At 37.7% G+C, this 15,062-nt stretch overlaps 1 protein-coding gene across 2 annotated transcripts in view; it reads left to right on the top strand.

The window, feature by feature from the left end:
• robo4.L (roundabout guidance receptor 4 L homeolog) overlaps window positions 1–15,062 on the top strand; it is a 131,092-nt gene that overhangs the window by 92,561 nt on the left and 23,469 nt on the right. For both annotated transcript variants that reach the window (XM_041569198.1, XM_018225726.2), the window contains exon 17: window positions 3,716–3,916. In XM_041569198.1, coding sequence (XP_041425132.1) covers window positions 3,716–3,916 — 201 coding nt within the window. The remainder of the gene's footprint in view (window positions 1–3,715; window positions 3,917–15,062) is intronic.

Consider the following 15,062-nt stretch of genomic DNA (forward strand, 5'->3'; position numbering starts at 1 on the left):
TCACTCTACATCATGTAGAAAGTGATATTCTGAGGAGCAGAGGAGTGAAGGGCTTTGAATGTTAGCAGAAGGGTTTTATATGATATCCTTTGCTTAACAGGCAGCCACGCTAAGGATTTTAGCTGCGGTTGAGCAGGTTCCCTTTAAGGAGAGAGCAGAAGGATCCTGAGGATCCTGATAACAGAATTTAAGATTGATTGGAGGTGGAGAGAGATGGGAGTCAGGACCTGTGAAGAGGAGATTGCAATAGTCTAAATTGGATAAAATAAGGGCATGGATTAGTGTTTTGGCTGTGTTTGGTGAAAGAAACGGGCGTATACAGGTTTTGGCAGTATTATTAATATGATTAGAAAAGGAGAGGGACTGGTGAAAGATGACCCCCAAGCAGCGTGCTGAGTTAACTGCATTAATGTTCATGCCATCAATAGTAATGGTGAAAGGAAGAGAAGGGCTCGATTTGGGTGGAAAGACCATGAGCTCACTCTTGGCCAAGTTGAGCTTGAGGTGGCGTTTGTTCATCCAGGAAGATATAGCAGCTTGATCATGGATACCAACTGAATGGAGAATTTGGATTAGAACAGAATGGTTAACAGTATCAAAAGCAGAAGATAAGTCCAGGAGAATGAGAATAGAGAAATGCCCTTTGGTCTTAGCAGTCTGGAGATCATGTGTAACTCTACATAAGGCAGTCTCAGTGGAATGTGCAGGTCGAAAGCCAGACTGCATAGGGTCAAGTAGATTATTGGTACAGAGAAAGTTAGTAATACTGGAGAAGACGAGACATTCTAGAAGTTTAGAGGCTAGCAGTAAGAGAGAGACAGGACGGTAGTTAAACAAACGGGATAAGTCCAGTGTAGCCTTTTTCAGGATGGGCTTGACACAGGCCTGTTTAAATAACAAGGGGAAAGTAGCAGACGTTAGTGAGGAATTGAATATATGAGTAAGTACTGGAGTAAGGACAGGAGCACACTGTTTTAGTAGAGGTGATGGGATAGGATCAAGTTGTTGATGGAGAGGAAAAGGAGAAGTTTAGAGACTTCAAGCATAAGATTTGCATAAGAGACAAGAATATGAATAGGAGAGGATCTGAATAGAAAGATGAGTAATACAAAGTATTTTTTGGGTCGAATACGTCAGTTTTTGATCAAATAGGTCCGTATTCGGTCGAATTCGAATTGTGTGAATCAAAGGAATATCGCATTTGATCGAATTTGATTCAAAGTTTTTCCCAAAAAAAACTTTGAATTTTCAAAGTCCACCAATTGACTCCAGATAGGTTCTAGGAGGTCCCCCATAGGTTAAAACAGCAATTCGGCAAGTTTTAGGAGGCAAATGGTCGTAGTCGAAATTTTAAAGAGACAGTACATGATAAATTTTGATATTCGAATTTTCAAATCTTTTTCAAATTCGAATAGAATTTGGACTATTCCCTAGTCTAGGTACACAAAAATAGCGTGAAAGTAGAATTTTTTTAATTCGAAAATTCACCTTGACATTTGATAAATCTGCCCCTAAGTGTGTTAAGTAATAAAGAATTCAAAATTCAGGGACATTCTATCTAAAACCTTGTGTTGGCAGGAGGCATTAAAAATATGATAATTTTGCCTTTTCAATTTGTGTCCTTCATATAGATAGATAAAAAAGATAAAAAAACCACAGAAAATGATAAAATATAAAATAACACAGAATTGTTTGCACCTATTTTTACCTTCCAAGCAACTGCCATTAACCATTTTTTCTGCTATTTGCCAGTAACCAATTTTTTCTGATAAACATAATTATATAAATATACAGTACACATGTATGTTTTTCATGTGTTGTAAACTATATGGAGCAGGGACCTCCTTTATCCTGTGTCTTTTTTACTTCTAAATTGATTTTTGCAATGTGTCTAGGCTCTACATATACAGTACATCTAAGCATAATTATTTGAGATTTCTACAAAAAAATAACTCCAAACACTTTCCTTTTTTTTGGTGTTAAGTGTATAAAGAGTCAAACAAAATGTTTGCAGTCTTATAAGAACTCACATTTTGATAAGAGCAGGGCTTTTGTTTTTCTGTGTATGGCAAAAACTGTATTGATAATTCTGGTTAAACAATTTGTTGACATTTGCTGAGAATCACATTTCTGTTGTGGAACAAAGAGAAGATTTAGTTTAAGCTTTATAAAAGAAAACTTTTATGTTTCATTGAAATACTGTACATAAACATGAAAACGTAATTTTATGCTGGAAGAGCCTTTAATGTTTAATGCATGAGCAGCACAGATACAGATACATCTACAGTATGTTTGAAACAAAAAGTTAGTATGTGTGTATATTCTATAACAATACTATTTCTTGAGGGGGAGAGTAGTAACTCAGGGCAACCAACTTGAGATGTTCTTTCCATATTCTAACTGCAGAAAACAAATATAAGCTTATAATTGTATCTTCAGTGCTACAGGTTCCTACACTGGTGCGGAGTTTCCAAGTGTTGGTAATATATTCCCTGTGTGCATTAAATAAATATACTGTCAGATAACTGTCATATAGCCCCTTTGAGCATTCAGCTCAGGATTGTCCTTTATCCAGACTCCAGCAATAATAATAGGCTAGCACCTCTTTACATTTTACTGCTTACAGCCCTAATAGCTGGTATTCCTATGGGTTTCATGATTTATAAGAATTGATATCCCATTACGTTTGATGTCCTTTCTTCCATACTGATTTTATTCGTACAGTTTCAGAAGCATATCTGACTGAGAGTTCTATGACCTGTATAAAAGATATAGTCAGGAAACTCCTCAGTAACTTATAATATCCTTATAATTTACAAGAGGGGGTACTTTATTCAGTATATAAAGGGTGCTTAGTGATGTCATCAGTTATAATCACTGCTTAGTGATATCAATTTCTGTCTCATGACCCACTGACACTTGTGTATTATGATAAAAAAGCCCCAGTTATAAGATATAAGGATATTAAATGTCACTTTAATGGTAAATATTTTACAATAGGGGTACTTTATTCACTATATATAAAATATAATACTACGAATGATAGTTCACTTCTAATGTATGAGTAATGTATGAGTAAAACAAAAAAATCATGCCTCTTATTGCCCAGTTTCCCAGAATTTGCATCTAGGGCATTGCAGAACAATTGCTTAGTGCAACCCCAGCTGTACATGTATGTAAATGGCAGGTTTTATGCCATAGAAACATTTTAAAAATATCTACAAGCATTTCTTACAACAAGAATCTAAAATAAGGACTGGTCCTGTCCTGAAAATGATGGACATTTGGGCATTATGCACATATACACAAAGTCTATTGATTTCAAATTTATATCAGGTTTAGTGATGGGCGAATAAATACGCCAGACACTAATTTGAGGCAAATTTACGTGTTTAGCCACAAGTGAATTTATTTGCGAAACGGCGGCCTCAATTGGGCGGCGGAAAATCTGCTGCATCAAAAAAATTGACATGCATCAAAATTATTTGGACACCCATTGACTTTGATGCATTTGGACCAAATCGTCACCCGTATAAAAATTGACGCTCACTTCAAAATTGACACGTGTCAAAATTATTTTGATGCCCATTACCTTTACCTTAATGCGCTTTTTCAATGTTTTGTGAACTTTGCTGTAAATTTGCTGATTTTTCGACCCATCAGATTGGCCCATCACGAATCAGGTTTAATTAGTTAAAGTTTATTTGTGTTTCAGCAATGGTATCACCTCATATTCTGTGCCCAATCAAGAAAAGCAAATCTATAAAATCAACAGCAAGAAGAAATGTCCCCCTGGCACACTGAACATTAAACCGGCATCAGAGTGCTTCTCCATAAATGATGATGGCGACAATGTGTTGACTCCAGAAGATGTGGCACAGTATCTTGAACTCAGTGATCAAGGCGAAAATACAAGGTACCACTCTACAGCAAGATTACATAGTCTATATTACAGATACAGCAATCGTTTTGGTTTGAAAGCTTATCTCCTAGTTCAATTCCAGATTTTTCCACAGAGCTACAAGCAATTCAATGAGAAAACCTTTTCTCACTGTTTATCACATGAAAACTCTATTGAAGTCTATGGGAAAAACTGGAAGTGAATTTGGAGGAAAGTTTTTTTTCTTCTTCTTTGAATTGAATCTCACCCATAAGTTTTCATGTGATAAACCATAAAATAACGTTCTCTCATTGATTTGAATCTGGCCTTATGTATGAATTTTATCAGGTCTATTACATTGTACAGTACAGGTATGGGACCTGTTATACAGAATGCTCGGGACCTGGAGTTTTTTTTTTTTTTGGATAGATCTTCCCGTAATTTGGATTTTCATACCTTAAATCTACTAGAAAATGATGTAAACATTAGATAAACCAAATAGGCTGGTTTTGCTTTCAATAAGGATTAATTATATCTTAGCTGGGATCATATACAAGGTGATGTTTTATTATTACAAAGAAAAAAATATTTTTTAAAACTTTGGATTATTTGGATAAAATGGAGTGACGGCCTTTCTGTAATTCTGAGGTTTATGGATAACGGGTTTCCAGATAACTGATCCCATACCTGTATTCTAAATAGCAAATATACTTACAGCAAGCAGAATTTTGAGAGAAAATAAAATCAAAACTGTTGCTGTCAAAAAAAAATAACTACTTTACACATTTGCAGGCTTATTTGTCAAAATTCAAAATTTGTGTAATGTTAGAGGGTTTTTTTCCTATATTGAAACACAAGTTTTTAAAATTTTGAATGCTTGCTTATTTATTTAAAAATGCAAGTATAAAAAATGGACAGCAAAAATTTGTGGGGGAAAATTCTAATATCTCCCATTTTTACTCTAGTTATCATTTTCAATGGATTGTTAAACAAACACCTTTAGGGCCCTTACTCACAGGCGTTTGAAGCTGCGCTCTCCTGCGTTCCGGTTTTATGCGTTCAGCCGCAGGGGAGCGCAGGAGAAAACGTGCTGAATTCTTTTCAATGCGGCTGTACTCACACAGACGCATGTAAGCGACAAACGCAGGAAAAATGCAACATGCTGCGTCCCAACCTGCATTCGGCACTTACATGCTTCTGTGTGAGTAGAGCCACATTGAAAAGAATTCAGTGCGCCTACTCCTGTGTTACCTTGTGGCTGAACGCATAAAACCAGAACGCAGGGGAGTGCAGCTTCAAATGCCCGCGAGTAAGGGCCCTAAAATTGTCCTAGATGACTTCCATTGACTTCGACATGAACTCGCTAGCTTTTAGATGAAAAGTTTTTACATTCAAGCTTTTTGAATTTTTAGGATTTTTTTTTGAATTTCCTTAAGAATATTATATATACAAGTTTTTTTAAAGCATAATTCGAATTAGCACAAAAAAGAATTTTACTTGCTGAAAACAATACTTTTATTAAATCTCCCCCTAGTGTAAGATAAGATAAGATTCTTTATTTGTCACATGCATAGTTATACAAGTACAACATACAGTGAAATGCATCCTGATCCACTTTTTTAGAATGTGCAAATTTAAAAAATACTAGTTAATACTAAAACTAAGTACAAAAAATTTTTTACAAAAAAAAAAAACAAATTTTTTAAAATTAAGTATAGCAGCAGAGCATATGTAGTACAAGATGAACCATGTTATTTACATAAGTGACAGTGAATGAAGATAGTATAAAAATATAAATATAAAAACATCAATGCAGTAAAGTACGCCAAATAAACATATTATGGTGATGGTGAAATAAATGTGAATTGTATAGTACTGTGTTGTAGTGAAATAATGTGTCACATAGCTCAAGTAGGTGCAAGTGAAACAAGGGTGTAGGAGATTTGGGTAAGGTGACATAAACCATATTATTTACATAGTGGCAGTGAGTGAAGATTGTATAAAACGTATAAAAATATTAAAAAAACAGCAGTGCAATACTGTATTGTAGTGATGTAGAGTGTCACATAGGTCAAATAGGTCCAAGTGAGAAAAAGAAGGGGCAAGGGATATGGAAAATTATGGGTAAGGTGGCATGTCCTAGTTCAGCAGTCTAATGGCCTGGGGATAGAAACTCCTTTTAAGTCTCTCAGTTTTGGCCAGGATACTGCAAAAACTTTTCCCTGATTTAAGTAGGTGAAACAGTCCATTACTGTCAGTGGGGGCCTGCGGCTCCCACAGGGGGGTGTAGTAAGGATCAAGGAGGAAGTCCTTTAATGTCAGCGGGGGCCTGCGGCACCCACAGGGGGGTGTAGTAAGGATCAAGGAGGAAGTCCTTTTCCAGTGAGTCCAGGCAAAGTACAATTCAAGGGAAATCCAATAGAGAGGTCAAGTCCAGGCAAGGGTTCAAGATGGCAGGCAGCAAGGTTCAAGGTCAGGAAACAGGCAGATGATCAATAACAGATATAACAGGCAAGTAGGGCAACCCAGGAACACAATATAATATTGAGCTATACTCGGGCATTGAACCCGGGTCTCCGGCCTCCTTTTAAGTTTGAATTTGGCGCCACAGCGCGTGACGTCACCGTGCCGGCGCTCCGGCGCCAGCGTCCTTGCGCCCACGTGTAGTCCTGGGCGCCGCCATCTTGGATTCGCCGCCGCACCGGGAGTAAGGTTGGGAGCGCCGAGCGCTCATCTTGACAATTACTGGGATGTGATGAGTCCTTGAGAATCCTGAGGGCTTTGGTCCTGCATCTCTTGGTGTAAATGTTCAGCAAGGATGGAAGAGCTGACCTGCAGCAGCGTTCTGCTGCACATATCACTCTCTGAAGGGCTTTGCGGTCCTGGATACAGCTGTTTCCAAACTAAGATGTAATGTTTTGTGTTAGGACACTTTCCATAGCACCGAAAGAGAAAGTCTTTAGGATCTTCGAAGACACCCCAAACTTCCTCAACTGTCGGAGATGGTACAAACGCTGCTTTTCCCTTTTGGTTTGAACTTGGATATGTTTAGACCATGTCAGTAGGGATGGGCGAATTTGACCCGTTTCATTTCGCCAAAAATTCGCCGCTGGCGAAATGTCGCGACGTCCATTAAAGTCTATGGGCGTCAAAAAAATGTTGTCGCGCGGCGAATTTTTTTGACGCTCATCTATTTATTTTGACGCACAACATACAAGTCTATGGGCGTCAATTTTTTGGCGAAACAAGGCGAAAAAATTCGCCCATCCCTACATGTCAGGTTCTCAGAGATGTGGACTCCGAGGTATTTAAAACTGCTCACCCTCTCGACTAGGTTCCCATTGATGTTAAGGGGTTTGTAATTCCGCTGCTGTCTCCTACTAAAGTCCAACACCAGCTCCTTGGTCTTGCTAACATTCAGCTGACAGTGTCAGGTTATCCACTTCTTCCATGTAGGCTGTCTCATCGTTGTTTGTGATGAAGCCCAACAGTGATTAAAGAAGAACTAAACAAATAAAAAGAGACTAGAACGGCTACACTTTTAAAGGAACAATTCAGTATGAAAATAAAAACTTGGTAAAGAGATAGGCTACGCAAAATAAAACATATTTTTAATATAGTTAGCCAAAAATGTCACGTATAAAGGCTAGAGTGACTGGATGTCTACCATAACGGAACAGAAAACACCAATTTTAACACCTGCGGTGCTCCTGAAGAAAGAAAATATTAATAGGGATCACCGTTTGTTTCAAGAATATTCACTTCCCCGTTCTGCAGCTTTTGGTAATGGAGAACTCCCGCTCCAAATGTATAGAAATCTGTAGTTAAAAATAAAAGCGCAAAGAGACAAGGGATCTTTTCTAAGTGCATGTCAGGTTCTCAGAGATGTGGACTCCGAGGTATTTAAAACTGCTCACCCTCTCGACTAGGTTCCCATTGATGTTAAGGGGTTTGTAATTCCGCTGCTGTCTCCTACTAAAGTCCAACACCAGCTCCTTGGTCTTGCTAACATTCAGCTGACAGTGTCAGGTTATCCACTTCTTCCATGTAGGCCGTCTCATCGTTGTTTGTGATGAAGCCCAACAGTGATTAAAGAAGAACTAAACAAATAAAAAGAGACTAGAACGGCTACACTTTTAAAGGAACAATTCAGTATGAAAATAAAAACTTGGTAAAGAGATAGGCTACGCAAAATAAAACATATTTTTAATATAGTTAGCCAAAAATGTCACGTATAAAGGCTAGAGTGACTGGATGTCTACCATAACGGAACAGAAAACACCAATTTTAACACCTGCGGTGCTCCTGAAGAAAGAAAATATTAATAGGGATCACCGTTTGTTTCAAGAATATTCACTTCCCCGCTCTGCAGCTTTTGGTAATGGAGAACTCCCGCTCCAAATGTATAGAAATCTGTAGTAAAAAATAAAAGCGCAAAGAGACAAGGGATCTTTTCTAAGTGCAGTATTTAGTTATAGATCAACATATCCCTGCATACAAAGTTTGCAGGGATATCTGTCCATATGTCTCACTCTCTATCCCATTCTGTGTGTGTTTGGTGCTCACAACCATTATTCTCTTATTCTGGTCATCATTAACCCTTTCCATCTTAAAATGTGTTTTACTTTATTAGTATTAAACCTTTTAACCCCATAATACATTAAATAAAACTCATTAAGTATAATATTACATTTCATAAAACCTTCTTAAAAAACATATATCAAAATTCATAACGATAATCAATTACTTTAGAACATAAATGCTGCTAGATCTATATCAACATTCAAGCCATTCGGTACCATTGTATTTAACTTATGGGTCCAATGGGTTTCCAGTCTTCTCAACCTATTAACCCTACCACCACCTCTCTTGTCATCCTCTACCATTTCTATACCCATTACTCTTAGCCCCTCTGAAGTTTTTAGCCCTTTTTTTTATATTTCTTAAACAAGGTTTTCCGAAACAAGGTTCTCAGAACTTGCGAGTGCTAAGAATTGTGTGTGTAAGCACTTGCAAGTTGCAGCAAAACATTTCTAGAGTGGGGATTTGCGTGACCGGTGCTTGGTGTTAAAACTGCATTAGCGTGTAATTCTGTTTGAGCAGCAGCAGCAGGAGTAGTAGTAGCAGCAGCTTCAAGGTTACCTAGAATCAATAGGCAAAAGCAAGATGGATGAAATGGGGCTCAACACAACTATATGGAAGTGCAACAAGCGTGTTTAGATTCAAGTACCTTAATGAATAGCATCAATTCAACATTATTTGGGCAGCATGGGGCCTTACTCGACACTTCAAAAAGGACATGTTGTGTGGATTCACTATTTAGAACTACTAGCAGGTATTCTGATTGTTTTCTTGATATTTTTGAGGAGATTACATTGGATACTTGAAAGGGAACATCCAGGGAGTAATAAAATATATTTTGTTTTATTACTTCTAGTTGGGGACTGGACAGAGAATAATATAGTATATACAATTAATACAAATAAAAGCACTTAGATAAACACACTCAATTTGCCAGAATCAATAAAATCTCAGGTTAGGAATTAAAATCGTGCAGCATATTGTTTTTAGAAATGCATATAGGTATAGGATCCCCTATCCAGAAACCCAATATACAGAAAGCTCCGAATTACGGAATGGCTGTCTCCCATAGATTCTATTTTATCCAAATAATCCAAATTTTTAAAAATTATTTCCTTTTTCTCTGTAATAATAAAACAGTAGCTTGTACTTGATCCCAACTAAGATAAAAAAAACAGCCTATTGGGTTTATTTAATGTTTAAATGAATTTCTAGTAAACTTAAGGCATGAAGACCCAAATTATGGAAAGATCCATTATCCAGAAAGCCCCAGGTCCCGAGCATTCTGGATAACAGGACCCATACCTGTATTATTAAAGACCTAGTTGGCATATTTAAAGTCTGATTATTGGTTGTTTGTCACAAATAATTTATGTAATAAACAGTAATTGATAAACTGTCAGTTTGCATGTTTGCATTGATCCTGATTCAGGTTACTTGCTTTGAAAAAAACTCATTTTAATAAGTTTCTATGCCTAGTCTTACTATTGGCAACAAAGCTGATGTCCCACCTCTTCCTCTCACCTAGCTTTCTTTCAACAAACCTTAAGCATAGTAAATATTAGGAATGCACAGAACCCTCTAATTCAGTATTCCGCCTAATCCTACATAATGGATTCAGCCGAATACCAAACCAAATCCAAACCATCGGCAAAATACAGTTTGGATTTGGTTCAGCCAGACTCTTGGATTGAGCCAAATCCTATTAGAAAATGCTCGGATTTGGCCAAAACCTGAACTAAATCTGGGATTAGGACCGAGACACACGCTCAGATTTGTGGATCTCCCCAAACTGCCTTCCCACTGGCTAGAATGTAAATCACTGGCGGGATGGCACTCAGAGCAATTCGTTTTCTGAAGTCGCCCGAAATTGCCTCATGAGGAAACTTTGGGCGATTTAGGAAAACGAAGGGATCCGAGTGCCATCCCTCCGGGATTTACATTCTAGCCGGCGGGAAGGCAGAGGAAGGCAGTTCAGAGAGATTAGTCGCCCTGAAGAAGAGGAGATTTGTCGCTGGGTGACTAATCTCTTCGAACCTGAGCGTGTGTCTCTGCCCTTAAGAATAAGGGCGAAAAAGTTAATTTGTCCCAAAATACAAGTATCTCATGCAAAGGGACATTTTGGACACAATTAACCATGCCTTTTACCTGGAATGCAGTATTTCTTATAAATGCAATGCATGCTGCATTTATAGCCATTATATACAATACGGTATATACATTTTGATGCAAATTTTGACAAAATGTGCTTCTGTCAGTATGGTGTCATTAACAATTCCAATTAGACCGCACTTACTGATTTGGCCAATCTATCATCGGGTGCACGTCATGTGGCCTGTTCACAGGGGCTCCACTGTTGCATAAGATTCTCTCCCAATAGACTGAACTCCAGCTTTGATAAAACCGTCTTTATTATATGTGGGACAGCAGCATGATAATACAACATTTCGAGTGGCACTCCACTCTTTGTCAAGCATAAAAAACACACATCACCACCTGACCTTAAATACCGTGTGGCACAGTGCCCCCTGGTCATTACATGTCTACAAACAATATAATTAAGAATCCTCAAGTTTCCATATGTATCCATATAACTTCGTGAGATACTTATCTTTAAATGTATCCATCAAGTATCAAATCACAAAGTCACTCAAGATTATTGTAGTTACAGCCCGCTCCCAGGAAAGGAATACAAATGTCTATGTAATAACCTATAAACAAATAAGATCAACTTAACATTAAAAAATATTTTAATAAAAATGGGTTCAAATCATACTCAAGATTCAGTCCGTAACTAACCTCCTGATCCATTGTGCCTCTCTGCACAATAGTTCCTTATCCCGATTTCCCCCACGTCTCCTTCTAGGGACTGTATCTAGTACTTGAAAGTGTAACTGACTAATAGCATGACCACTTTCATTAAAATGTTTAGCAACAGGCTGGTTCCTAATTGCTGACTTGTGTCCGGTAAGTCTATCCCTCAGGATGGTGCCATTTACAGTATGTTGTCTAGTGTCAAAAATATATATGAACATGCCAGTCTTCTTTGTATATTGACACTGCCCACTGTGGGAACCTGGGCATTACAACATACCTCTAGTTTAAACGTGGTGTTAGCTATAGTGTTCTCCTGCATCAAAAAGCGCACTTTTGTGCAATTCAGAACAGGAGGTGGAACAGCCACATGGTGCCAAAACCAACTATTATGTATACTTTCATATAGTTGGTTTTGGAGTCAGAGTGGCTGTTCCACCTCCTGTTCTGAATTGCACATACACAAACTGTATGAAAGTGTAAGGTGTGTTATTGTACTCAAGTACTGTATCTTTAATGAATGACATCCTTATGCACAACAACTGCTTACTGAGTTGTAATCAATATGGCTGCCAATAACATCTCAGTCGAGTCTCTACATTTAGTGCATTTCCGTCATCCAATAAGCACCACAAACTTACTAACTTAAAATAAATTTATGTTGAAATAAAATAGTATAACTGCTAGAAATTAAATATGTAAAAAATATGTAAGTTCATTTTACTGTGCCTTTCAGCAGCTCTCTGTGATGTTTAGAGTTAATGTATTGAAGGCATATTCCAGTTAAGCAGGTTGTGAGTTTGCTGTGAATGTTGGTACAGCAGTTTGCTCTAGGATCAATACATCACCAATAAAACTTCCGTAGCCTTCCTGTTTTACTTGATGAAGTACAAGATGTCCCCTAAATCAAGAAAATCATTTGGAAATTGCATAGGCAGCACAGATACTGATAATTGCTAGATGTAATAATTTAACTGGCTACAAATGACTCTTTATGTCTCACAGCAAAAAGATAAATTAAAAAGACTTCCAGATCACCTTGCTTTTTGCAAGTCTTCTGTGAAAGTAATATTAATTTTCCAAATATTCGTTGTTTGGTTCATTATTTAAAAGGGTCACAAAGCACTGACACATAGTGTCAGATGTGGTAGGTAGGGGAAAATAAATATGGATTATGCTCAAGTGTACAAAACTACTAATGCAAAATGATCACCGACTGCAAAATGCTCTAGTCTGATGAACTGAAATAGCTGTTCAAAGATCTTAAGGGAGGTCATTATTGTAGGATTGAGGCAATTTTTTAGTGGTACTCAGTAAATAACTGATTTTCAGTAAATTTAACTCAATGAAGTGCAATGAAATTCTCCTAAATAAGCTACAGTATATACTATCAGTAGACTATTAAAGGGGAAATGCACCTCTAAATTACAGAAGTGAGGCTTATAGAGGAAAGCTTTTGTAAAACTGTCAATACCTTTCTATAATAGGTACCCTAAACTTAATTACAGATGCAAACATATTATCTTTTAATAATTACCCCTGATTTCACTCATGCCATTGTTACGTAACATATTGAGATTACTTGATTGAAAATGTCACACTCTAATCAAAGTTCAGATGAGCTGATATAGTTGCTATAGATGTATCAGAGCTTTAAAGTTAAAAGCCTTCAGCAACAATTAGAGAAAATCAAGAAGAGAGTCAAGTGTAAACAGAGCAGAAATGATTCTTGTTTGTGAAGGCTCTTGCATTAGCTGGGCAGCTGGCCATGGAGAGCTGTAACCCTTTCCATTCCTGGCTCTTTGATCTTGTGTGCCACATGTTGCCTGGAAAACTTAAGACTCATCATAGATCAAAAGAGGAACCATAATTGTATCTCGGTCTTCAGAGTCAACATGATGGTACTTGCAATAGTTTTTACAAAACATGCCATATATAGGGTTGTTAGACTACAGCCTTTATAATACTTTAGAGAATAATCCAATTTTTCACAATACTGAGTAGGGTACACTTGCTTTTGTAGGTTTATGTCCCCTTTAAATGGTATTGTTGCTTTTATTGCTGGTCTTTCTCCTCAGGCCCTCTTATACTCATGCTGCTGTCTGCTTGTTAGGGTCGATTACAAGTTAACAGTTTAAGTTCTAAACCTGAGGGCTTTGGAGCAAAACCACTTTGAATTCTATTGTGCAATCCTGCAGCCATAATAATAGTTAAATTTAAGGTGAACTACCCTCACTTCCTGCAAACAGCTCAGGCCATGCTCCTTTCCTAGGATAACCAACTCATTTTCACCTCAAATAAAATGGGCTCTTGGGAACTAATCTAAAGGCAAATGTTTTACAAGCCAAAGCTTGCTGTTGAATGACCATCCAACCACATTAAGTATGTTTCAGCTTTATGTAGATGAAAAGGTAAGGAAATGAAGAAAAAGTCAATGTCAAGCAAAATATAGTTACGTAAAGCACCAGCTCATTAAGGAGAACATTCCAAACAGCAGTTACCCAACATTCCCCAAAATCCAGGAACTGTTCATCAGAGGAAAGACTCTGATTTACTGAGTCACATGTCTTCCTGGGGAAAAAAGCCATTAAATGAGTTTTTGTGCCACAAAGAAAAGGAATTTTATAGTTGATTCTGTCCCTGTAGGACATTGAACTTGCTGCTTCAGAGTAATTTCATAGAAAAATCATTACATTTGGCAGGCGCATAACAGTATTAAAGCAGAAAAATGAATGTGTTAAGCTGCATTGATTAATCATTTCTGTGCTGGAAGCTGGAAGCCATGACCATCATTGTTGGCAAAGTTCTCATGCTTGGCATTATCCGCCATATCATTCTCAGCAAGGACATTTGAGTGAAGATTTACAACTCATAATTTCTCTCTGTTGGCAAACACTTGTCATTCACAGTTGGATTTTGTTTTTATATATGAGCATTTCATCCTGTGTGTTGGCTCCATCAGTACAAGCATACTGTTTGCCTGTATCCAACAAAATGAAACAAAATGGGCACAGCATGTGTTGGTTTTCATGTTAGGCTTCAACACACAAATTGGATGCATGATCAATAGCCTTCCAGTTATCCAGTATAGTCGTGATGTGGGAAGGAAAGCTTATGTTTTGTACAACTTGCAGTAACAGGAATAAAAGCAATATGAAGGGGAGAGCTAATCTAGAATGGAAATCCATAATTTAAATCATTAAAGAGCGGTCACTTTGCAAGGACCACCATCACTATACACCATTACGCCATCACTCCAAGCAGGTGCTTAGTTTTGAATTCCTGGCTTAAAGGCAAGCTTTAGTTGCATAAAAAACATGTGTACTGCCAAACAGAGCCTCCTTTTGGCTGCAAGTCCACATAGAGGCTACCGATACCCAATCACAGCCTTTATTTGGCACCCCCAGGAACTTTTTGCATGCTTGTGTTGCTCTCCAAAATTATTTTATACTTGAGTGTGGCTCATGGGTATAAAAGGTTGGGGACTCCTGCTGTACACCATCACTATTCACTGTCACACCATCACTATACACCGTCACACCATCACTATACACCATCACAGTGGTTCATTGTCAATGATGGAAAATGTCCTTTGGTTCCTGTCCTCCTGACATTATTGCAGGTGTATGCCACCCACAATAATATGCTTCCAGAGTATATGGGACCTGTTATCCAGAATGCTTGAGACCTGGGGATTTCTGGATAATGGATCTTTCCGTAATTTGGATCTTCATACCTTAGAAAACTCATGGAAACATTTAAAAAACCCAATAGGCTGGTGTTGCCT

This window comes from Xenopus laevis, chromosome 7L (genome assembly GCF_017654675.1).
Source record: "Xenopus laevis strain J_2021 chromosome 7L, Xenopus_laevis_v10.1, whole genome shotgun sequence".
Lineage (NCBI taxonomy): Eukaryota > Metazoa > Chordata > Amphibia > Anura > Pipidae > Xenopus > Xenopus laevis.